The 25,383-nt window shown below is 43.0% G+C and overlaps 1 protein-coding gene across 1 annotated transcript in view; it reads left to right on the top strand.

Moving 5' to 3' along the window:
* Positions 1–25,383, top strand: part of CDH4 (cadherin 4) — a 416,593-nt gene that overhangs the window by 365,361 nt on the left and 25,849 nt on the right. Inside the window, exon 8 of the mRNA XM_050313859.1 lies at positions 8,909–9,046. Coding sequence (XP_050169816.1) covers positions 8,909–9,046 — 138 coding nt within the window. The remainder of the gene's footprint in view (positions 1–8,908; positions 9,047–25,383) is intronic.

The raw sequence follows: 25,383 nt of genomic DNA, 5'->3' as shown, positions 1-25,383 counted from the left end.
TTCTATCCCAGGACAGAGATACTGTTTCAGCAGAGTTTCTGAGAATAATTTTGAAGTCAGCGCTCATAACACCTCAATAGCTTCAATATTGCTGTGCCCAACTCAGGTGCCTTTATGGGGCTTCTTGAGGTGGGGAAATCTATCTAGTCCTGAAGTGGTACATTGGTATATAAAGTATTTCAAGACTAGAAAAGAAATGCTGCAGAATGCTGGTCTCTTTTTGGTGGTGGTGTTCTTTTCTCACTTATCTTCTCAAAACAGCCCAGTCCTTATTTTCTGTTTGCTCCAGGCTTGGTGTCTTATTTGCCAAGGCTCAGTCTAAAAAAAAAAAAAAATCCCAACAAATGTTATGTTCATGTTATAAAATTTCCCCAAACCAGAAAATACTGTCACAGTCTTAAATATAGAGGTACTGCTTATATTCTGGATGAGCTTTAAAGAATGAGGACAATTTCAAAGCACTATTTCAGATATGAAAAACATTCCTTGGGTTTAAAAGTTTTTTTAAGCAAATACATTCAAGTTTTGACAAATGTCTGTGCTCAAATATCAGATAAAAACTGTTGTGACCTCTGATGCCCACACTCCATGACTTGAAATCTGGAACAAGTATCAGGTTAATAACAGACCCTACCCTGCTATTAACCTTGCACACAACACACTTCAAAACATGCTGTTGCAATCAGAGGTGCCCAGCTGGGGTCAGAGCCTGGCAAACCCTCTGCAAGGTGTGTTTAGGCTGTTTTGGTGGTGTATTTTCCTATAGGTCCCTTTCTTCAGGCAGAAGCTGCTGCACTGATATTCCACCACAGTGGGGTTTCAGCTTGGGTGTTTTTTCACAACCTTGATAGCCCAGGCTCAGTGTCTAATCCCTCAGGGTTAAACTAAAAAAAAAAAATATATATATATATACACACATATGTATCTTAGATGAATGTGGTTGCAGCAACTCTGATCCTGTTGAATACCCTATGCACAGTATTGCTGGCACCAGGCATTACTAAGAAAATCATTAAAATGATCCATCAGGATCCCCAGTCTGTGCTACCGTTTTCAGTTATTTGTCTGCTGTTGGGTTGGTTTTGTTTCGGGGCTTTTTAGTGCTTGGAGTTTCTATTTCTGAGCTTCCCTGTGTATCCCTGACAACTGGCAGATCGCTCTCGGAGCTGAGATGCTCAGTCAGTAGCCCCTGCTCCTGGATCTGGCTGTTCAGCAACGTCCTGGCTCTCACCATGAGATGAGGTGGATGAGCAATTCTGTTTGGTTCACATATCTTCTGCTCAGGAGGCTCCAGGGAGATATGGCCAGGATGCTGGAAGGCTTTTGGGATGCCTGCTGGGGTCTGCTCTGTACCGAGCGCGTCCTTTGGAAAGGTTTCCACTTCACCACTTTCACTGTCTGAATAACACAAGAAAAGGCAGCCAGGGGCAACAGTCACTGAACTATTTGGTCTCACGCTACTGAAAGGCCAAACAGAGTAGACTCCTGAAAGGCTTTCCAGCGTTCTTTGATGTTGTAACCTCTGTGTGATAAAAAGATCACATTCACTTTCTTTCAGGTAACTTTTAAAGCACTTCCTTGTGCTTTCATAGGAAAGCTCAGCTCGCTGTTGCTGAGTGCTGTACCCACCACCTGAAGCTGTTTGTCTTTCAGAAGCTGCTACACAAAAGAGAAAATAGCTGCTAAGCTGGAGCAGGTGCCATTGACACCTATGTGGGAGACTCAACACCCACCCTGGCAGAAACTGGATGGCATGTTGGTGACATGTCTGGTGGTTCCAAATGGGTTAAAAGGTGTAAATTGTAACACATTAATATACTATCTTAAAGAGCAGTAGCTTAAGAGAGAATGAGTTGTATAAGATGGAGATCCCACTGGTTACAGGTCTCAGGTGCTGAGAGGGAAAGTGTTAATAAGTTTAATTGCTGATTGGTAATCAGGCAGCCAAGAAGGAAGCATTAAAGGTGGATGTCAATGTAGCTGCAGTGCTAAGGATTTTCACTGAGGTTGGCCTGTGACCTCTGGACCTTCATTTGTCTCAGAAAACATGGTATGTGTTAGGCTGGTTTCTGAAGGTGTGTGGAACAGCTTTTGCAGACTGGAGATGTGGGTGCTCTGGCCAGTGAGTCAGAGCAGGCACTGACAGTGCCAACAAAATAACTCCTGGGTAAATATTTCCCTTCTTTGAGTCAGGCAGGCTCAGTGATGCTGGCAGAAATCCTATGCTGTGTGGGGAGTTGGCACCAGAAGTCATCCTCTCCCTGCCTCCTCCTTAAAGCCCAGCTCAGTATGTGGGAGTGTGATACGGAGCACGAGAGGGAGAGCTGTGGGTGGTGGGATGAGGCTTTTCCTGAGACGGAGGCATTTATTGATAGCTGGATGACAGGCAGGCTGAGGAATACAGGGGGTCTGACCAGCATGTCAGGGGCCAGAGCATTCACAACAACCCCTTTGCTAAGGAAGAGAGGCAGCTTGATGAACACCCTGCTGTCTCCAGGGGAGTAAACTGTGCCTTGCTGAACAGAGATAGACCAGCACTGCCCCTGCTTGGGGGCTCTGTAATCACAAGTAGCTCATAAAATCCAATACACCAGAGGCTTGTGGGTGGGGAACACCATGCCATGCTGGAAGAAAAGCCAATATAGCCCCAGCTAGGTGGAGAAAATAAACCTGGCTGTTTGCTTCACTGTCCATGGCTGTGCAGCACCAAGTAACCCAGTTAGTTTTAAAGATTGGGTCCCCTCCCTTGTTTTACACTTGTCTTATCAGAAACATGAACACCTCTGGTAGTATCTGGTCCTGCATAGCGAGGCTGAGATGGAGCAAAACTGCATCATTTTAGCTCAGGAAACAGCCTGTACATTAAGATTCACAGGTCCAGGTTTTGATGTTTGCCAAGGATGCTGCAGACATGGTGTGATGCTGCGTTACGTGTAAGAAATAAAAAGGTCAAGGTATATGAAAGACTCTGCTCAAATCTGGCACAGGGATGGAGCTCACTCACCACCACCTCTGGGGGGGCTGTGAAAGGTGGTGTGTGCTCTGGGTGTTCTGTGCAAGCTGCTTTCTTCCCAGAGCTTTGAGAACAGGGCTTTCTGCTGGGAATCTGTGTTCGGAATTAACCGTGGCTAAGTAGGGAGTATTAAGGGATAAATGCTTTGAAAGGTCTGCCTGTGGGCTTTGTGTAAATGGTGGCTAGTTAAGTCTTTTTGGGGAAAAATATTTCTGCTGGAGTCAAATTTATGTTTGGGGGAGTTTGTTTATTTGTTTTTAAATTGGCTTTCCTGGCTCTGGTGCAGTATTTATTAATGGTATGTTCACCATCAACTGTCTGGTACCCAAAAAAGTGAACATCAAGACTTCACTACCATGCAAAGAAATTATTTCAAGAACAAACCAGAAGAAAATCTCATGTTCTTCTCATCAGTACTGCACAATTAAGGGGACATGACAAAACACATAGATAAGAAGAAGATGTGAGGATAGCCATGGGAGGAAATAGGATTTAGATTTTCTGTCTCCTTCACCAGTAGTTTCCTACTAATACATCCTACATCCTGGTAACCTTATTTGCTTTACCAGACGTGATGCTAAAATTAGCTAGTCATACATTTCCCAGGAAGTGGTAATTAATTGGACAATATTTGTACAGAGCTTTGAAAATGCGGGTCCTAATTTTGCAAACCCCTTGTCCGTAATGCAGATTAATTTAATCACATAATTACTGCATTTCTGGACTTCGTAATGCACAGCTACCCAGCTTGTGTGTGATGTATAATAATTGCATGTGTAAACCAGGAATAGCCATATTTCTCAAACACTGTGCATGTGCATTGGAAAATTGGGATCACAGGTAGCCCTTCATTACTAGGACATCATTTTAAAATACTTTGTTCTTTTCCACTCTGTCTCTGAACATGATTTACTTTTGTTTATAACCTCTCTCAGCAAGACCATGCTCTGCTCAGCTGGGATTTGAGCCGGTGCCTTTCATGCCAGACTCTGTCTTGATGGGAAGAGCCACTTGCAATAGCTGTAATTTTGTTTAGGGCACCTGTTCCTTTGTGTGTGCCAATGGAATGGGCTGGTTCAGTGGTAGCAGTCGGTGTTGGGCCTTAACCCATTTCCACACAAACATTCTGTGGTATTTGGACTGAAAGGGGGTTTCTTCTTTTTCTTTTCAAAAAGTTGTTTGTATACAGAGAATGCTGAGAGATCTGCTTCTGCTTTAGCTCAAGTTGTCATAATATCTACCTAGACCAAGAGGATTTTAGCCTTAATTTAATACATTCTTTTGAATGTTTTTGCCTCCCAGACCCTACATTAGATTGCTCCAGCATCTCACTCCTTTAGTGGTGAAGGGCCTACTAATTTCCAGCCTAAATTTATTCATGGCCAGTTTATATCCATTTGTTCTTGTGTCAACATTGTCCTTTAGTTTAAATTGCTTCTTTGCCTTCCTAGTGTTTATCCTCCTGATGTATTTATAGACAGTAATCATATCTGCTATCAGCCTTCATTTTGCTAGACTAAACAAGCCAAGCTCTTCTAGGCTCTTCTCCGGTGATGGGCTCTTCACTGCCAGCACCTGGTTGGATCTGGGTTGCTCAGCAGTGGGTACAAGGGCCTGGATTGCTCCCAGCACCCCGATGAGCCCGCAGTGCTTGGCACAAGGAGTCGGTGGTGCCGTATCTGCAGTGCTGATACTGCAAGCAGTGAGTTTGCCGACGGCGTTTGGGTCTTGCTCAGCAACAGGGAGCTGGTGGGGCGTGGTGATGGTTCTCCTTTCCCGTGTCCCATAAACCAACTTCCAGAAAAGTTTTGTTATTGGTCCCTTGCTGCATTATCCTGTATTTGGTGCTATTAAGTCACATCTGTTTCCTAATTGTCAGGTTACCCTTCTTCCAGGCTGTCATTCCTCTTGTACAGGGCACTGATACCTTTTTAGCCAAGCCCTTGACCAGCTTCCTATTAACCAGCTTAACCAATTTCTTCAACTAATTCCCATCTTCTGTAGTTTAGCTGATGTATTTCTTTGAGGCACTGTATCAGATGATTGACAAAAGAGCAGACAGATTAGATCTGCCACAGTTCCTTTAATTATTCCTTCCTTCATAATTTTTCCTTCAAGAATCCTTCTTAGTTTTTAGGTCAGACTAAAAGCTCTGCACTTATCAAGATGAGGTCTTTTTTTCCTTGGCTTAAGTAGAAGCAGCACATTTACTTTGCCATAGCATGAAGATTTGTTAGATTTATTAAAAATACTGGCCACAGGACCTCCTAAAGGCTTCAGGGGGGTTTAGTCTAGACTCCCTTGGGGCAGAGGCTCATTTCCTTAGTTCCTAAGCATCACCATCAGAGCAAACATATAGCAAATGTTAGGACCATTTTGGTTTACCTCTATGCTGTAGTTTCTGCCCTGTGCTGTTTAAAATGTCATTTTTGTAAAGAAAGAGAATAGGAGAATTATTCTGTATTATCAAAATGCCATCGAGAAAATGTCTCTCGTGCTTGGGGGCATGAGACTGCCTTTTTTTTTTTAATAGTCGTAACAATAATAATACTATTAGGAAACAAACTAAGATGCCCCTGGAGATGATGTGACAAATTGGAAGGACATGCTGAAATTGAAATTGATTGAATAGTTCAATAAAATCAGCTTAATGCACAAAAGGAAAAAGATTAGCTACAGAAAAACAAAAAAATCAGTAATTTGTTATCTGCTGGGGCCAATCTCACTGGAGATTGAATTAGTTATAAACTAAAACTAGGTACTTAAAAGGAGCACCCTTATATGCCCACAGTGCTCGAGCCTTTCAGATGGAACTGGATGTGAATGGCAGATCTCAGGCTATTTCCATTTGGTGGACTTGGCAGTGTTGGCTTTGTGGCTGGACTCAATGATCTTAAAGGTGTTTTCCAACCTAAATGTTTCTGTGGTTTCTTATGTCTGAATCTTTTACAACTTTGCATACCCATCAAGGCCATTCTCCATGTCAGATTCCACTTTTGCTCTAAACACAGTAGTTCTGTCTTCAGCTGATGGAAATCAGTGCAACTTGGGTGGTGTCTCTAAGATTCCATCAGCAGCTCACTTCTGGTGTGTTACCTGATGGCTGCAGCTGTCTCTGGTATCCTGGGATGCAGCACCCATTTCCAGCATGTGCACTCCCAACATGGTCCTGTCTGGTCACTCCATCCACTTGAGATCCTCACATTTTCTCACCAGGCTTGGACTCCCTGCTCTTGCTGCACGAGTGCTGTGCTCCTTTGCCATCCTTCCCCTCTTCCCATCCTTCTGCACCAGCTCTTTGTGACTGGTACATTTGCACATTACTAAATTCCTGTCATTTTCCTTTTGTTTTTTTTCTTACTGTTGTATGATCTGATTGATATCATCTGGCTTTTAAACTTCTTTAATTCAGTGTTCTGGATTTGTGTGGGGTTTTTATTAACACTGGGCTACAGAGCTCAGTGAATGGCATTTTGTTAAATAAAACAACTCTGCTGTAAACCTGAGGTCTGTGAGTACACACACGCACATGTCATCAGTGTGTGTAATTTAATAAACAGTAAAATGGAGAAGTAAACCAAGCTTAAATGAGACTTTAAACTTCCTTACCATCTCTTAAGAGGATTCATTTTCCAAGGGAAGTGCTGGTTGAGCAGCTGAAAGGAGCTGAAGGGGGTTGGGAGTTGTGCAGGCTGGTCCTGGGATGAGTAAGTGCAGACAGAGCATGACCTTAGCCAAGGTCTGTGGTTTATTCTCAGAGTTCAGATTGAAGTTTGCACAGGTTTCAGAAGTGCTTTTGACACAGACAGAGCTGCCTTTGCCATGCCATCGCTGGGGGCTCAGTGGTGGGCACATGTGGGAGCAGGACCTGGGAGATGGGAAGGAGTCGCTCTGCAAATACATGGAAAAATGGTGAAACACCAGGGTAAGAAGAAGCACTTGCTGATGGGAGCTGTTCCATCACGCTCTCAGCTGACGGAAGAGAAGGGACTTTTTTTTCCTGCAGTTGCTGCCAAAGCACTGAGGCTTTGACAAGAACTTGTGACAGCCACCCTGTCAGGTCAGAAGCAATGTGGGTTATGGGTCTCTCCCACTGCAGCCAGGAACATTAAAAGTGCCTTTTCCATTTAAATGCACTGCTGAAATGAGTCTCTCATGTGGGCCTCTAGACTGTTTTTCTAATTTATGTGGAATCTGATTGCTGCTATTTTTTTTAAATATCTTCCCCCCTTACATGGTTTAAACCTAATTTGGCTCACAAGTATTTGGCCTGTTAGGGAATACTTCAATCAACCTCCCAAGTTGTCTATAAGGGAGAATAAGGAAGGAAAAGCTAAATATGAAATAGAAATTACATTCACTAATAAGGACATTTCAGCCTTACCTGGTGCTTTACAAATGGAGTAATGAACAGCACCTTCTTGCATGAGGCAAAACAAGGGCTAACAATAGTTTCTCCCTCATGTTTTATTATACAAGGTAGGAAGAGATAATGAAAGTGCATTTCCATAATATATTCCAGTTGCAAGGTGCTGATGGATCCCTGAGTGTGATGTCTTGTCAATTTAGCAGGTCAATTAAAAGTCCTGAAATCAAGATAAAGCTGAAATTCAGATCTCTTATTCTGGCAACTCAGAAGAATTAAAGAATTGAGCCAATTACAGCACTTTGAGAATGTATGTATGGGAATTGAGAGATCTAATTGACCTAATTCTTGCCCTTTGAAATTTCAGAGGACATTTGACATTTTCCACACGCCTGCAGCGTCAGCACCTGGAAGGAGCAGCCCCGAGTACCCGAGCTGTGTTCTGAGAGCAGGAGCAGTCCAGCATGTGGCTGGTCTCTCCTTGCATCAAAGTCCTTCCACTTTACAAAAAGCTTTTCCTGCATAAAGTTGTGCCTCCGCTTGGTTTACACACCTCTTGGTTCTGGCTGGATCCCTCCATGTTTCTCGGCGCATCCCTTTGCCCATGTTTCAGGAGAGGAGCTTTGCTTTCCTATCTGCCTGTGAAGTGCTCTGTGAGCAAGACACACATTGAGATCAACAGTAAATTCTACAGATCCAGATGAAAATTTATTGTTAAGGACAGTTTTACAGATTAGGAGACTTTTCTCAGTGCAGACAGATATTCCCAAGTAAAGAGACATCCCAGGGAGACGTATCCACATGCGAGATCAGATGGCCTCTTCTGTTTTATTCAGGTTTATTTTTCCAGTTGCATTGACGTACAGCATCTTTTAAAACTTCACTGTGTGATTTTTATGGCTGACTCTGTGAAGCTTTTTTCTCTGAGAGCCGTGTTGTGGGAGGTGCTCAGGAATTTAAATAAGTTCCACTGAACTTCTGTTTGTTGCACTGAATTATTTTTTCTTCCATACTGGTCTTAAATTCTCCTTATTTACCGAGATTGTGTTAAGGATTGAAACATGGAGAGCATTTTAAGTGCCAAAATGCTTTGTGGGCATCAAACTGTGTGAGCAGAATGAGCTGAAAGGCAACCAGGCGATGTTGATGTCAATTTTGGGGGTATAATATTCTGAGCAATGTTTTCAGTGCGAACACATGCACAAAACTTTGACTGGTTTTCAGAAGAAAGAGACTAATGTTGCTGAAATGCTTAAAAATTAATAAACGCATCAACTTCAAGCAAGGAATTTTGCCCATAAGATTTTTATTTTCCCATAAAGCAGGTGATGTCCACCAATATATGCAAAAGTCCTTTCTAACGTGATAGAAAATTTTATCTGCCTTTTTTTTACCAACATTTTTAATCCAATTAACTCTTTAAAGAGTCTGCTTAAAGATCACACTTGTATATGGAAAATAAATCAAGGCATTTTACAGGATGCCTTTTTTTGTTTCTCATCTTTCTCTTTTCTTTCTTTTTTCTCCAGAAAGTTCAGCAGTATATAGTCATTGTTCAAGCCACGGATATGGAAGGAAATCTTAACTATGGTCTCTCAAACACGGCAACAGCGATCATTACGGTGACAGATGTGAATGACAACCCCCCTGAATTCACCACCAGCACTGTGAGTATCAATCCGTCAGCACGAGGACGCGCGGACACACAGCGTGTTCGTAACTCATGGATGTTGATATCCACTGTCTCTCTCTGAGCTGGTTTGGGCAGATAGGAGGAACTTTGATGGATAACACTGGAACAAAGACTTTTGGTGGGGGAAAGAGGAGGAAAAAAGGGAGAAGGAAAAGAAGATTGATTCATGAAGCAGCAAAACTCTTTGGTGACCGATTTCTCCGAGGTGCTAAAGGAGCTGAAATAACGTGGCAAACAGACCATGTCTGATTGCACCGAAGAGGATGCAGTTGTTTCACAGCAATTGGCTGCAGACGTATCAGAGTTATTAGTACTTATGAGTGAGAACCTGAGCAGTACAAGATATTTGGGTTTTATAGCTGGGATATGATTTCAAGGAGGCAGTAAGTGCTCTGAGTGGTAACAGGTAACTGGTAAAATTTGTATTTCCCTGATAGCTCTAACAGATGTATTTGTGTGTGCTGGCAGTAAACGTGTAGACATTCTTCAGTACATCTGGTCTTAATCAGTTTAAGATTTTTCTTATATTAGCGCAATCTTTCTCTATTCTGTTCTCATGTGCTCCAAGATATTACTGGGAGGCAAGGGGGAAAAAAGTAAAGAGATGCAAATGACAAATTTTCAGTGCTGTTTACTGTAAAAATGAAGAATTGGAAGGTGAAATGATGTGGTCTGGTTCATTCCAGCCTTAATAATCCATAGATGTAGAACATCTGAAATATGCATAGTAATTTTGGAAATCGCAGTGCAGAGGTCTAGATGCTAATAAAATGAGAAATCCTTGTGCATCCCCCATCTGTATTCATATGAGGGTCAACAAGGAGCACTAAATGATGTATCTTAAATGAGCACCAAATCTTTACAAATACAGAAAGTCTAACTGCATTGTGCTCAAGCCACTGAACATCCTTTGAGGGACGTTTTTATTATTTATATTATTCTGAATTTTCATTCCATCTTAAAGGGTCTCTAAATATTTATTAATGTAGTACCAAAGTTTCCCCTGAGTTATACCCTTACAAACTGGAAATATGTAGCAGAGCTCAAGGAGGTCATGGAGAGCCCACTTTATGCCCTCGTGGACCCAGATTAGTTCCATGCCAGCTATAGAGTCTGAGTCCTCCCATCACCATCAGGACTGGGCTGCTCAGCTCCCAAACAGTGCCAGCATTTTCTGACCAAGTGGCTTGAACCTGGATTCTCAGAAGAAGAAAGGCACTGAATTCCTACTGAGTCACAGTAATACGGTCACCCAGCACGTTTTCAGGTCTGGGCATCAATCTGCAGGCTGTGCTGCTGCTCCAGCGAGGACAGTGTGGGTGTAACAGCACACTTGTGCTTCCTATCCATCCTGGATACACCACGCTTTGTGCTGTAAAGTTGTGATTCAGTATCTCCCTTCAGGATGATACATACAGTTATAAAGAGCCATAAAAATCTGGCCCAGGTCGTGGGCTGTGTGGTCCTTTCTCCTACCAAGACAGGGTTGTTCTCTCTGGAAAGCTGCCAGTCTTAGAGAAGTTTGTGTCTGTGGGGCCATGGGACCTTGCACCACAGCAGGAGGGGGGCCACAGCCTTATTCTGCCAGGTAAATACTTCTTTCCCCTCCATTTGAGTGAAAAAGGAATGACATCTAGTGGCCATGTCACCTCAGCACAGGTTGTCCAGATGACCCAGGTTGCCTGGTCCTTATCTCCAGATGCAAGTTAGAAGGTTGGGGGGTTTTGGGAGTGGGGGATGAGCTGTGTCAGGGTTAGTTGTATGAGCACATCAGTGCCTTCTGGAGAGCAGCATCCCTCCAGATGTGGTATATTGTAATGGCTTTCCAAAATGCTTTCCGAAGCTGAATCTGCTGGAAGGTGGGATAATGGAAATTTGCTTTCAGGTGAATTCTGAGTATTTAATGTCTCGGTACATGTTAAACCTAGAAGGAATAAAAACCATCAAGAGAATTACCCATAGAATTGTGGTAAATGGATTAGAAAATGCTGCTCTTGCTCTAAGCAGAGTTGATGTGTACCATTATTTCTCTAATTTCAATCACCGAAGAAAGAGTTTCGAAAGGGCCAAAGGGCTTTACACAGTGGCACATGGGACTTCTTTTGAAGATTTGAAAACCAAGGGTGTTTTACAATAATACTTTCTGATTCAACGGAAACAAATATCTTTGATGTAGTCCCGGGTAAAGTCAGGATGAATTCCGTGTGAGTATGAAAGTATAATATGGTTTTTCCCTTACTGGCAGAGAGAACAGTGTCAGGCTCATCAGTCTCTATAAACCTGAGCTGAATCTCCTTGCTGTCCTCAAATAGTCTGATCTGCATTTTAACACCTCTAAAAAAGTAGCAAAAATGGCTTTCCAGGAAATCTATAGCTCCTCAGAGGGTAAGGAAGCCCATGGTCTCTTTTAAGTCTGTGGACTGTTTGGAGAGATACCGTATATTTTTATTTTAAATACTTGTATTGAGATGCTGTTGTAAAAACAAAATAGGCTGAATAACTCAAAGTGTGGCTTGCCCTTGGAAAGCTGCCAGATGAGAGGAGCTCAGGAACTGCGTTCATCCCAGACAGATACAAAGGCCCACCCTATAGCGCTCCTAAATTACCTGTCATTCAGCCAGGGTGGTTTTAGACTTAATCGTTTCTGGATAGGAATGTAGCTCAGGAGGACACTGCACCATGCTGGTGTCACAGCTCATGTATTCAGCAGCAGGAATTAATGTTGCTGTGTAAAATTTAACAACGGGATGGGAGAGAAGAAAACAGCCACTGAGATGGCCGAGAAAGTCAGGTCACGTCTGTAGTGGAGCACGCAGTGCAGGGGGGGAGAAGCTGAGTGTATGGACCATGTGGAAGTTCAGACAGGCACAGATATGCCAAAATGACACGTCCACTGGAGTGGGTGACCTGCAGACATCCAAAATACCAAGTGGGCTGTCATCAAAATGTAGTGCTAGGTGAGGAGGGGAAAAAGAGCAATAAAATCACATGGAAGATCCTTAAAGGTAAAGAATGAAGACACTTCAGTAAAACTCCAAAATGCTTGGGTGCTTCTGTGAAAATGGATTGCTGTGGGTTTCACACCCTTTGGTCCATCACCTGAAAGGCTGGGGAAGATCCTGTACAACAGCTGGGGAAGAAGCAGCCCCACTTTCCCATACAAAGGAGTCTGAAATTATATGGGAGGGAGGAAATCACAGTCTCTGGATGAAACAATTTTGAGCTCAGGTCTGCTGTCAACTCCAAGTCCAGTCTCCATCAGCAGGAGTCATGGCCAGTCCACATAGTTGTGTCCAGGACTTTCTGCATCAAGCTATGAGGCACTGGGGCACAGCAAGGGTGAGGTGCCTCTCTAGTCCTTTCCAGCTCTGTTTTTTTGTGATGATTAATGTTTTCTTGATCTGCAGTGCTACCTGCCTGAGCTGAGAAGCATCAGAGAGCAGCCAACAGTGGGGAAGTGTCTCATTAGAGACACTAGGAAAGTGAAACATCCCCTCAAATGCCCTAAACATCACAGGCAGCTGTTTGGAGCAATTTCAATGATTTAGTGCAGGACTGTGACCCAGGGAATGCTCTTCTGGCCAGCTAAGGGACTTGAGCCTGCTGGTTGTGTTGTGTTCTTCGTGTGACATTGTTGCTTGCAAAGATAAACGGAGGGAGACAGTTCTTCCCTCTGCCAGAGAGCAGAGGTAACACCAACTCCACATATTCCATGCCCAAGTTTTCCATGGCTTTTAGAGAGTGGTAGCTGTGCTCGTTCATTTTTGGTGGGTTTTGTTTCTGGCAAATCATTGGCATTTTAACTGGACTGTGTTACAAAGGCTTTGCAGGAAGTTTTACTGGGAAACTGGCTTCATTACTGTTAAAAGATAACAGGTATCAATGTGCCCTCCCTTATCCAGAGTCCCTTGTACTCATAACAGGGTCATGTCCTCTGACATGTCTTAATTACGTGGAAATTCCTCAGCCTCCCTTCAAATATTTATCTCCTGTGTGTGAGGGAGTCGTGGGTTTTCCATATTAATATAGATCTGTAGCCTCTGGCCAGATGCTCACCTCAGATACAGGGCGTGCAATGAAATTAGTGTTGGTGTTTCAGAGATTAAAAGTCAACTGAGACAGAACAATGCTGGATAGTCTCAGGTGAGGTTTTATGTGAGATTGAAGCATCTTTTTTGTTCACAGAAGGAACGCCTTTAATTCCAGTGAAATCTTTAACTCCTCTCAGGCAGGATGCCCTTTCCAGTCTGACCTATGATACTGTTAATAACCATCCAAGGATTTCCACTTTATCTAAGAAAATGCATAATCAGAGGGGAGGAGAAGTGAAAGAAATCCGTGCCTACACTTGACTCATACAAAGTCTATTTTTATCGTATTCAATCAGGAACAATCAGGCGCAGAGAGGAGACGCAGATGAATTTGCATGATCAGACTTCTGTGTCTGAAATGTTAATTAAAAGTTATTTTAAATTTGCCTACTGTGCAGAACTTGTTTTTGTAGTAGCCCGTGTAAAGGAAATATTATTTCCCAGGGCTAAAGTGCTCGTGAGTACTTGAGCTTGTGGATTCTTGGGAAAACCTGCCTGGCAATCAACATCTCCTTAAAAAAAAAGAAAAGAAAAGAAAAAAAAAAAAAGAGTGATGTGGAAAAAAAGGGAAAAAAAAAGAAACTGGGCTTTTCAAGTTCTTTAAGCTTCTGAGCCTTAGGAGGTCTTATTTAAAGCTACTTTAAAATTTGCCCTTTGGCACTGCTTTGAGAATCTCCTCTTCCAAAGCTGAATCCAGTGGAGTCTGTTTTAAAGAGGCAGCTCTAGGACCGCATTCCCTTCCCCACTGCGCTGCCTTGCCGGCTCATCCTGACACTGACTCCAGCCAGGAACAGCTGCAAAAGTTTAGGATTGGACTGTCAGGCATGTGTGGGTGCTCCCCAGCTCACAGTGCCTGGGCAGTGGTGGCTCTTGCTGGCCTGGCAATGGCCATCTGGCCAAAGAATGGCTCAACTCAAAGCAGGGTAGCTGGTACAGAGTAGCCTGTGTTCAGAGATGCTGTACTGGAGCAGGAGGGGATGTGTTGCTGGGTGAGGGTAATCTGGTTACAACGTGGGTTTGGCTAATCAGTGGAGGTCCTTGTTGCAAGTGCCTCAGGAAAAGCAGTTCTAACCACATTTTAACTGGCCAATTTAATTAATATTGTCAGACCAGACCCATCTCTGGCTGCTGCAGTGACCTGGCTCGTGCTGGGCTGGATCAGGCAGCAGCGGAATCTGCAGTGGAGAGCCTCAGCACTTCCTGAACAAAAGTACACAGAAAAATCCAAGTTCAAAGGGCTTTTTAGTTTTTGGCACCACACTGCCAAAAACGTCTGACCTGTGTCTGTGCAGGTATCCTGGTTCCTCTGAGTACAGTGGGAGATGCTAATGAGCCCACTCTGAGAAGTGCTTTGGAATTGGAGAGGGAGGCACGCTCTTGGAGCTTCACTACCATGCTGGCCTTGTCCTTTACCAGAAATAGTTCTCCCTTTTCCATTTTGGTGTTTCTTTCCCATTTTCCCTCCCATCTCCACCCTGATTTACTAATGTGCATCATTTTGTGAAACAAAACAAGCCGAGATCCTCCAACCCCTTTTACTTTACAGCTTCCCATTCCCTGTTTATCTCGCTAACCCTGCTGTGCTCCACAGTCTGCTCAGTTTCCTTGCTTCTGACCCAGTTTGGATATAGTAATCCAGTTTCAGTGCCTTGAACTAGAGCACTAGTATTTCGTTTTTCACAGCCATGGTGTAGCCCTCAGTTCGCCTCCTGCTCTGTGAACTTGCCAAAATTGTGGAAAAGCAAACAAGCATAATCCAAAATTGTATTCCTTGTTCTCTGTATGTTTGTTCTTATGCTCATTGTTTATTTGAGGACAAAGTATGGCTGTGCATCGACCTATGATGGATGCAGCACTGCTCAGAGCTGCAGAAATAGCTGATGTGAACTGTAAAAGTGTGGATTTTTTTGCAAGTGGCAAAGCTTGGGATGAATGCTTTACCTGGGCTCCAGCCCCCCGAGTCGAATCCTGCTGAGCTCTGTTTTTTAGCAGTGAGCTCCAAAACAGCAAAGTAGCAGGAAAAAGCCTCAGCTTTTCCTTCAGGCTGAAAGATTGTGACTTCCAAAGGACTGTGATGAAAAGATGTAAATAGGTCTGCTTTGGAGAAATTACGTTTAATGGTTGCAGGAAACCAAAATCAGAATCCATGTCAGCTGCCTTGGGGTTTCCTAAACAGATTTATAGGCAGAGGTATCCGGAAGCATTGGGCACATGTGAGTGTTATAAGGCATCCCTTTTACATGCATGCTCATGTTTTACAAATTAATCTTACACTGTGAAGGGAGAGCCCAGCAGGAACAGGATGTCAGTGGGATTTCCTGCAGACAGAAAATTGGACCAGGATGCCTGCCAAGGGCTTCCTAAAAAGAGATCTCACCAGGCTGCTCCAGGAAAAACTAGTGGAAATGGTGGGTAGCTAGCTATCTGCCAGGGCCTGGGTATGTGTCTGTCTCCCTTCTCCCCATTCCTAGACCCTGGAAAAGATCAAGGGCTTAAATCTTGAGCACTGTGTACCTGATTTGCCAGTGTGTAGTCTAAAGTTGCATATGGACTTGCCCATTCAGATCTCACGGTCGCCATCACTACACCTGTGCCATTCAGAAAGCCTACAGTGACATTTGAACGTAGATTAGCCTGGGTCCTACAGTATATTTAAGTCATCAAAACTATGCCTGTGGCATAATTTAGCAGCAGTTGTCACAAGTGGCAGAAATCAAGTTGATTGCACGGGTCAGAGCTGGCAAGGGGAGAGACTGAACACCACGGTGAGAGAATGTACAGGACTGCATGGTTTAACAGCTGAGGACAAACCAGGAGTTCTGTACAGTCCTGCAGACAGGCTTTATTGTTAAAAATCAATTGTGCTTTCATGGAAAATCCCAAGTGACTGTGTTCACTTACGATTTTCCAATCCAAACGAGGCTCAGCCCAACTACCCAGTAAAGCTTGGGCTGTTACAGAACTGTCATCATCTAACTGAAATAAATTATTGTATTCAAGTGAATTGAATATGCCCAGTAGCATTTGGGTACATGAGCATCTACCTAATTCTGTGTGCGTTTCCATTAAATATGTAGTTGGTGAAGTCTTCAAACCTGCAAATCAGTCCAGTTTTCCTAAATAAGAGTGCAGTGTTTCTAAACTGAAATGGGCTTTCTGCCTCTTGTTGCAAGTCCTGATGAAAACCTTTGCCATGAACAATGAATTAGATTAAGGATGTTAGGTCAAGAGGTAGCAGTAACAAACAGAGCACAAGCAGAAATAATATTCTTTCTTCCCATCCTGTCTCAGCCTTGTGCAGAACTCACTGCAATAATTCCAGGGGCTTTACCATGGCAGATATGCAGGTTAACCATGGTAAGAAAAGTATGTAGGTCTTGATAGAAATTATTTACATCTTGACCTGTCTTTCGAGTCCAGCTGACCTTTGGAGATGGATCCTCCCTCAGTACAAAGCCTGTCCCGTGGAGCTTAGGAAGTGTGATGTCTACACAGTCTAATTCTGTTAAAGAATGAGGGTGATCCCCAGCTCAGGGTGCAGGTTCCCTGTGAGCTTTCCCAGACACAGCATCTTCAAGTGCCTGAAGGTCTCTTTCAATGCAGTGCTGTGGAACACAAGACACGCTTCGTGCTCTCTTGTGGATACTCAACTTTTGTGCTTTGTTTTATCACCTCTTTCATCTGAAATGAAAGATGTTTCTCACTTTATGAGAAAACAATAATTCCTCATGTCTTAATGAAAAAAGCATCAGCCTCTTCTGTGATGTCTGTTAAGCCTTTACACCAGTGTAACATGTGACAGAAAGGATGAAATGCCTTTGAGACTGCTTACTGTAGTCTGCAAAATGGATAGAGATACAGAGATGTATATGCATAAATACACAAATATAGATGTGCACATAGCTGGATCCAGAGCATAGACAGATGCTGATGTAAGGCAAACAGTCATCAATCATATCCAAGTCTCTACTTCCAGATAAATTGTGGTTTATATGAATTATTCCATTACATTGTGTGGGCACACATGCACTGATATAAAAAAATGTCATCTCCTTGATAGAAGTCTCTTCTTAATAGACCCCATTAATCAAACCCTAAATTTGCAGTGGCTTTTTTTTTTGTTTATTTCCTTTCAGCACATTCATTTTCAAATTATCACCAAATTAATCATGTACAGTTCTTGAAACTGGCTGCCACGTGGTAAAGCAGTTCTGGTTCCTCTCCATTACACTGAGCATTAGTTATTAAGGCACAGTTCAAGGCTCTGTTTAGCCTGATTCTGTCCTGAACCTAATTGGAATCAGCTAGATTCTTCCTTGTAAATGGGTCAGTCACACAGAAAAAGCATCAAATGTAATCTTGAGATTGCAAAAAAATAAAAGGCAGATAAAAAGAAAAAAAGAAGATAATTTTACTTCTCTTCATTGATACCTGCCTGGTGGTTAAAAGAAGGATTAAAATGAGGTCATTAAACTTTCCTTGGAGACAAAACCCAGACCTCAGTGGTAATATGATTAATCAAATATAAAAGTGAAGCTATTCTGAATGAATAACTCATTTTTATAAAATATCTAATTACTGAAATGTCGTCTGCTGCAGAATAAGAAGGGGGGGGAAATTAATTGCAATAACAATTCAAGAAGATAAAGTTTTTCTGAATTAGGTCTACACAAGAAGCTAAATTGAGTTGATTAAGTAATTTTGGTTTCAGGAACACCCTTGATGGAAGTTAGTAGTAATGAATTTTTCAGACCTCAGAGTTTAAAATTGCTGAAGACCAGTGATTAAAAAAAAATGAGAATGATAGTTTCATTACGAATTTCAATTTTCTGTCACAAAAAAAAAGAAAGGGGGGGGTTTATTAAAAAAAATACTCTATTGGTCTCCCTCAGATTGGACATGTGTACTACTTGGTGTAAAATCAAGAATGATACAACCTGCCCTCGATGCTGGGGAGAGCAATCTCAGCCAGAGCTGCAGCTCCACACAGGAGGCAGAGCCCACAGTGCTGCTCATGTCCTTGATAGCCAGGAGAGAGAGCACAGCTTCTGTACCCATGTACTTCATGCATCTGTGCACCTCCAGCATACAGCAGGATGCTCGGCTGTCCTCTCAGAGCTGTCATTCCCGGGGCTGAGCGGCACATGCACATCCATCATCAGCTTTGTGGTGATATGTAGCAGCTCCTTTCGCACATTTGGGTTTCTAAGCTGCTGGTTTGTGCAGTCAGGTTAATATTATGAAAGCACAGACAATACCTGTGCCCTGGCATGGCCACCCCCAGCCCAAGGAGAACCACAGCACCCGTCAGCCCTCGCTTGCCATGTCCCATTTGTCAGGGACTGGCTCATTTGCAGCATCTGGCAGTGCTGTCTCCTGGTGCAATGTCTCATTTAGCAGGGACTTCTCTCCTGCTTCTCCTCCGCTGTTTAATCTGTATGGGATATCTGGAGGGGGAGGCTGCAGACCACACCCCCACCCTGTGCTTCCCTTAGTGCTGTGGAGGAATTGTCCAGTGAGAAGGGGGTTCCAGGGGAGCTGTGATACTTGTGTGCAGCAGGGTGTGACACAGACTGGTGTCACTGACAGAGTCTCTGTAGTCAAAGGAAGTGTTATTAGAGAACTCTCTGTGATGTGCTCTGATGGAAATCGCTGTGGTCTCCACCACCAGATGCGTGTGTGTGGATTAGACACTGTTCCATCATCTCTGGGGTGTCAGTCAAGCTAAAATTTCAAGGAGAAATCAGACACTGATGCTCCTATATCATGTATCTACCCACACTGTGTTTCTTGTCTGACATTTATCCACTTGTAGCATTTTTCTCAAATTTTGTTGGTTTATTCTAGATTTTGTGCCTCTTTCTGCTTTTGGATATTTGTTAGATATCCAGATCCTCCTCCTGAGCCCAGTCCAGTTGTCTAAACATAGACACCTACGAGGTCCCTGGTTAGGCTGGACATCCACACAGCTCTGGCAGGTCCATCTCCACGTCTGCCAGATGTCCCAGGCAAATGCACCATTTGTGGTGGATTATTTCATTATCTTAAAAGTACACAGCATCTCAGGCACTGCTGCGAGGCTGAGAAATTTAAATGCATTCAGTAACTCCATTATTGTAAAGCACTGAAATAAATCCCCTCCTGAGGTTGGCTAACTTCCTTGGGTCGGCAGGTTTTTAATTCTTCAATATTCTGTTGCCTTAAAAACAGTTGCTTCTGAGGGATGTCATTTTAAGAGGATATGTATCTGGAATTTCATTAAGCACATTTCACTTATGAAATCTTTAGTGACATGCTGAGGGGGAAAGAAGAAATGAGATTTAGCAAAGGATTTGATAGTGCTGTGAGGTTTCTCTTATCAAATATTTCTAACTGTCCAGGATGTCTTAACACTTCCCGGTTGTGGAAGAAAGGGTCAGAATGCAGACAACAGCCAGAGTTAAAATCAGAGAGAATGGCTGAAAGGTTTCACATAGTTTTCTTGAACATGCAAGAGTTTTTCATACTGTTCAGCTTAGTGCAATAACAGGTTTTAATAGCTAAAAAATAACAGAGAAGAAATAATACTGTTTACTTTCCTAAATTTACAAATATATAGTGACTCCATCTTTTCATTGACCCAATATCCTCCCATTTCTCACTACATCTTTCTGCTCCATTCCACAGGAAATGTTGTAAACAAAATTTCAGCAAGACGTTGCTTTTTCATGGCAAGTCTGATGAATTGCACAGCATTTAATATAGTCTTCTCAGTGCTCTGAGTTACCATAAACAGGCAGGCAGGCATTTCTCTGGAATGCCAGATTCTCAACTAGTTGAAGGTGTCCCTGCTCATGGCAGGGGGCTGGACAAGGTGACCTTTAAACCATTCTATGATTCTGAGATTTTAAGAGACTCCACCCCTTCCCTTAGAAACCCTGACACAAAGATCTCCTGTTGGTACAAGCTCTCACACCACTGGTAGGCATTGCTGTTACATTTTAAGCATCAGTAGGGGCATAAAAAACTGTCCATTGTGGCACCAGCACAGAAGATATAAACCACTTTAAACTACAGAATAAACCACACTTTTAGAATAAAACATCTGCTTTAGTAGATTTCTCCTATAAGGATGCCTGTCCAGTCAGGAACTCTGTTTATGGCCAGCCTTGTGCATTTTCCAGAGCTTGATTGTGGAATTCTAATCTACTCACTTAAAAAAAAAAAAAGCCCCTTTTGTGCTGATTCTTATCTGGAAACAACAAGAGATTTCATTTGCAGTGTAGAGGAGGTTTGAGGAGGAGCCGCTGTGCAGACAGGCTGAGAAGGAAACTTGTTAAAAATCTCAATACCAGAATTATGGTGTACATAAAAATTCAGTTTCAGTACTCTTAAAATTCTCCCTTTTCCAAACACCCATCTTCAGATCCCAGTGGTACATGAGAAGCTTTTATATGCCTTAAAATCTGGGAAAAAAAAAAAAAAAAAAAATTAAAAACTCATTATGAGGAGTGGACAGTTAATAAGAAAATCCTAAACCAGATTTATCAGCTTAAGGCCCTTCTTTATGAAACTTTATTACAGGTGCCTGAATTGAAACATCCTCTTCTCTACACATTTCACCAAGAGATACAAAGCCAGGCCTGTGGAGCATGTTTTGCTCACTTAGGAGCTGAGCTCACAGTCTTTGTCGCTCTGGTTTACATGTAAATCAGGAAAAATGTGGGTTTTCAAAGTTTTGTTTGAAACAGAGCAGTTCTTTGGTGCTTTGCAGTTTGAAGAAAGGAAATGTGAGGCTTGATATGGCAACAAATGAGATGAATTTCATCCTCTCTTAAGGAAAATGGTTATTTTAGAGAGTAATGGTGAAGGGGAGAGCTCTACATCGGAACACTCTCCCTGCCGTGCTGGGAAGATGCACAAGGTGCTGGCACTGCCTTGGCACTTCGAGGTCAGTGTATCCAAATTGTTGTTGGCCTTTGAGGTGGTGGAGCTTCCCAACTGGTTGTTCTTTTGGCCTGTTTTTCCCCAGCCACACAATCCCGTTCAGGTGCAATGCTGGCGAAGAGTTGTGCTGGTGATCCAGCTCATCCCAGCACGGAGTTCTCTGCCTGCCTTCCCATCCAGGAGCTTTTCTGTCTCGGGAGCTCAGTGAGGATCACAGGGCTACGTGACAATGCACTGGGGAGATCAATAGACTAAGCCAGGCTGACCTAATGGATTTATCAAGTAACACATGAATTAATGATGTTCTCAGGATCCTGCCCCAGCACAGAGCATGGCTCCAGCCCATTCTGCAACTGGCTCAGGAGACAGGCAAGTCACTTTAGCTGAAGGGAGGCATAGGGCTGTCAACCACTGTAAAGCCATGATGCATCTGTGCAAAAATGTTCCATTATATAAATGTATGTATATAAGGGCTTTTTTAAGAATGAGGCTTTTCAGGCAGTTCCAGCTGCTTTAAAATCTATGTCTCTATTTAAAAGAGAGCATTACTAATTACACCTGACAATCAAACAGTCTGCAGAAAAGTATCAGCCACCTTTTCCTGCTGTTCATTCCGTAGGCAAGAAACAAAGGTACGTTAGACAAGAGAGCAAATGAAATGTTCAAAGGATCCTTGTCTAAAACTGGAAAATAAAAGGTTGTGCTATCAGATCAGAATTCTAACTTATACTGTTTCCACTGGCTCCTGACATAAAATCTTTCATTGTTGAGTATAACCACTGTTAAAGGTCACTGTTGCAAAGGCTACATCATTTAGATGAGATGAGATCCCATTTTGGATAAATTCACAATTTTAGTTCCTAACAAGGAGATAGTATCAGGATTTGAATGTATGAGAGTGTCGGTTTACAGATTAAAGGCTTTTGTGTTCTGGAAACCACACTATGGCAGATTTCACGAGTTTCGGTGAGATGTGCAAGTCCCCAAAGTCAAGTAGGTTGATTAAAGTGGTTCTTTATAGGCTTTGAAATACAGATAAAGTACAGCTTTCCTACACTGGGTTAATGTAGAATTTTTTTTTACTTGACAAGGCTATATATGCCTTCCCAAGGACATAATTTTAATCTCTTTTTTAAACCTTTCATATGAACATTGTAAAAAGCTTCTTTGTGTTGTAATGCATTTTTTTAAAATATTCTAAATTTCTATGCAAACTTTGAACCTCGTTTCTTAAGATATATTTATCTAGAAATGGTTATCTTGCAGCAGAATGGTGTCTTGTGTCATCATTTTGGTGGCATCTTTTCATAGTGTCACAAGAATGTAACATCTGATAATGAAAAAAAAATTAGTCTTCATTGTCAGACATGCAAACTTCTTTTTTTTTTTTTTTTTTTTAATATCCTTTTACTATTATGTGCTCTGAACTCCTGGCAAGTACTCCAAGAGTCTTTGAACCAAGGTGAAACCTGCACGTTCCTTCCACACACCGGAGCCTGAAGTGAGAGGGTTTTCTTTTGCTGCTTCTGAAAGAGAGGGTATTACTTTATTCTCCTCTGTTCCTGCTTTGTCGTCATATTCAAAGAGTAAAACTTGTATATTAATCCAAAACCAGACATTACCTGAGATTTTGAAAAAGTCACAGCAGTAAAGCGTAAAGCCCGTGGCTGTCACCCATGGCAGGCGCACGATGGAGGCTGTCTGTGCTCCATCATGAAATCAGCTTCAGAAATGCCAAACTTAGGGCTTGCTGTTGTTTGTCAGACTCACCCAGCAGCAGCGAAACCAGCACAAACATCACTCAAGGTTCCTGCACAAACTCCCTGTGAGCGAGTGGGTGCCCTGGCCCCACCACACCATGCACAGAGCAGAGAGGGCTCCTTCGCAGGCAGGTGAGGTGTTTTAATAACACAAACTGCTGAGGACAAAGGCAGAACTTCCAAAGCATCCTTTAAAAGCTGGTGAGCTTGTTGTCCTCCGCTTCCCTTGGCTTGGCTGGGCAAGGCTGGCTCCTGCCCCACCACCACGAGCCGGTGCCTGCAGCCCAAGCAGCTCCTTTCTGAATGAGCTTTCTGTGACAGCTGGGCCTTGTACCAGCAGAGCAGAGCTGCGAGCTGGCAAGAGCACCTTGGGTTTTATAGATCACGTTTTGGGAAGTGTTTGCCACATGCCATATAACTAGTCTGAAGTATGAATGTGTACATGGTTGGATTGTGGAGTAGATCCAAGTGGACATGAAGCTGAAGCAGGGATGCTGCAGTGCAGGGGAGGTTGTGGCCATGAGCCTGAAAAAACAGCAGGAAAGAAGCTCACAGGGGGCTGCTGGCTGGTGTAGTGCAGACCAGCCTCAAAAAGGAGTGAGGGCATCGGTGGTCATCACTCAAGACCTCACCAGAGCGAATAGTTCTTTAATAAAACAAAAAATGAGCATCTCAAAACCTGATTTGCAAAATAAGGTTGACTTCATGGAGGTTTTGTAGAGATTTGAGAGAGCTTTTGGTCTCTACTGCACAATGGCAGCAGTGGAGGGGGGAACCTGGCACCTTGTTCAGCTGTCACAGCAGCTCAGAGCCAAGTCTGACCCAAACGGTGCAGAGGGGCTGGGATAACTTGCAGCCCCAGCACAGTGATCCTTACAGCAAACAATATTGGAAATTAAAGGTCAGAGAATTGATAGTAAGGCTTAAGAAAACAGCAATTAGGCTGCTAGGAAGAAAAGCTAAATTACCAGTAGTAGGAGTAGTAGGGGGGAGAAAAAAGAGGATTATTGATCTAAATATCAAGTTGGCAGATACACAGAGTACAATCTAGAGGTTTTTTACACCTCTGGGCTTATTCAACCCCCACAGTAAAAAATGCAGGCCTATAAAGATGGAATAAGAAGCAATCAATTAGGATGGCATTTGCTTGTTTCCGTGCTGCGGCTGGGCAGGCACATCACAATTAATGATTTATTAGGAGATTTTCATCACTTTTTTTTTTTCCCCATTTTACACAGATTGCTGCAACCAGACCGCAGTTGTTTATTAACTTGCCTTCTATTCGAGCATCTTTGTTAAAAATATCATGCAGAAAAGGTAAACCCTTGGCTGGAGTGCCAGCAGGGGGTTGGGTGGATGCCCTGAAGTGTGAGGAGCTGGGGGTTGTATCCAGGCTGGGTGCTGATCCCACAGTTGGCGTGGGCAAGTGTGGCCCTCTGAGTGCTGGGAGCAGAAACTGGGGAGGGATGGAACTCCTCACCACCACGTGCACTCCTTCACTCTCATTTTGGTTTCTCTCAGCCTGAGGGACCCAGAGAGAATATTCAGCACTTTGCAGCAGTCAGAGCTGTCAGGGGAAGGGCTCAAAGTCTAATAAGAGGACTGAGCTGCCCTTATTCTTCTGTGTTAATCCATAGCTATAGGTCATGAAACACTGTTTCTCCAGGCAATTCTGCCTTCGTAAACTGCTGCTGCCTGGAACAAATGTTGCGTCATCATTAGCAAATTTTGGAGATGACAGAAAGATCTTTCCTGCAGACATTCATGTGAGCAGGTCTTTGCTTTCACAGCTTTTTAGCAAAACCAGCTGGGGGGGGCAGGGGGAAGAACAATGGAAAAAAGGAATTCCCTTTAGAAGGAAACCTGAATAATAATCTTTATATTCATCTGTCTCAATTCCACACCTCCCTGGGAGTGGCTGCAGTGAGCTAATTGGTTTTACTTGGCTGTGCGTGGCTTCACGGCCCAGACTCCAGATTTATTGCACAAAGTCAAGTCATGGTGTGAATTCATCATTTGTCCCCCACATCAATCTCTTTCTCCTCTAGAATGATATTTGTCTGTGTGTTTATGTGCTGTCAGGTCCGAGTGAGATGAAAGACAAACTCTGGGATTAACCAATTTTAGTACCAAACCAAAAATCAGAATGAATTATTGCCTTTTCAGCAAGACATGATTTCAGACAGCCCAACTCCCAAGGAGTGGGAGAAGGACTTTTGCCAGCACAGGCTTTTATAGGAGGGGAGGAAAAAAGACCCTACAGAATTGAAGGATTTTAGAACATGCCAGTTTCAGAACAAATCCTTATCTGAGAAGGGAAGCGAAGTGTGTAACAATCAGCCATAGAAATCCTGGTGAATGGTCTTTAGAAAGCACTCTGGAAATTAAGGACTTCAAATGCAACCATTGAAAGTGAAGCTAAATGAAATACAGGGGAATATGAGTAAATGCTACAGGTATAGGTCAAGCACTGCTTTATCAATCTTGTGTTTACTCCAGCAGCTCCTCCGTTGCCCATTGTTTTACCTTGTTTG

Source organism: Myiozetetes cayanensis, unplaced genomic scaffold, assembly GCF_022539395.1.
Source record: "Myiozetetes cayanensis isolate MyiCay16 unplaced genomic scaffold, myiCay2020 scf19, whole genome shotgun sequence".
NCBI lineage: Eukaryota > Metazoa > Chordata > Aves > Passeriformes > Tyrannidae > Myiozetetes > Myiozetetes cayanensis.
This window is presented reverse-complemented; position numbering and strand designations above follow the sequence as displayed.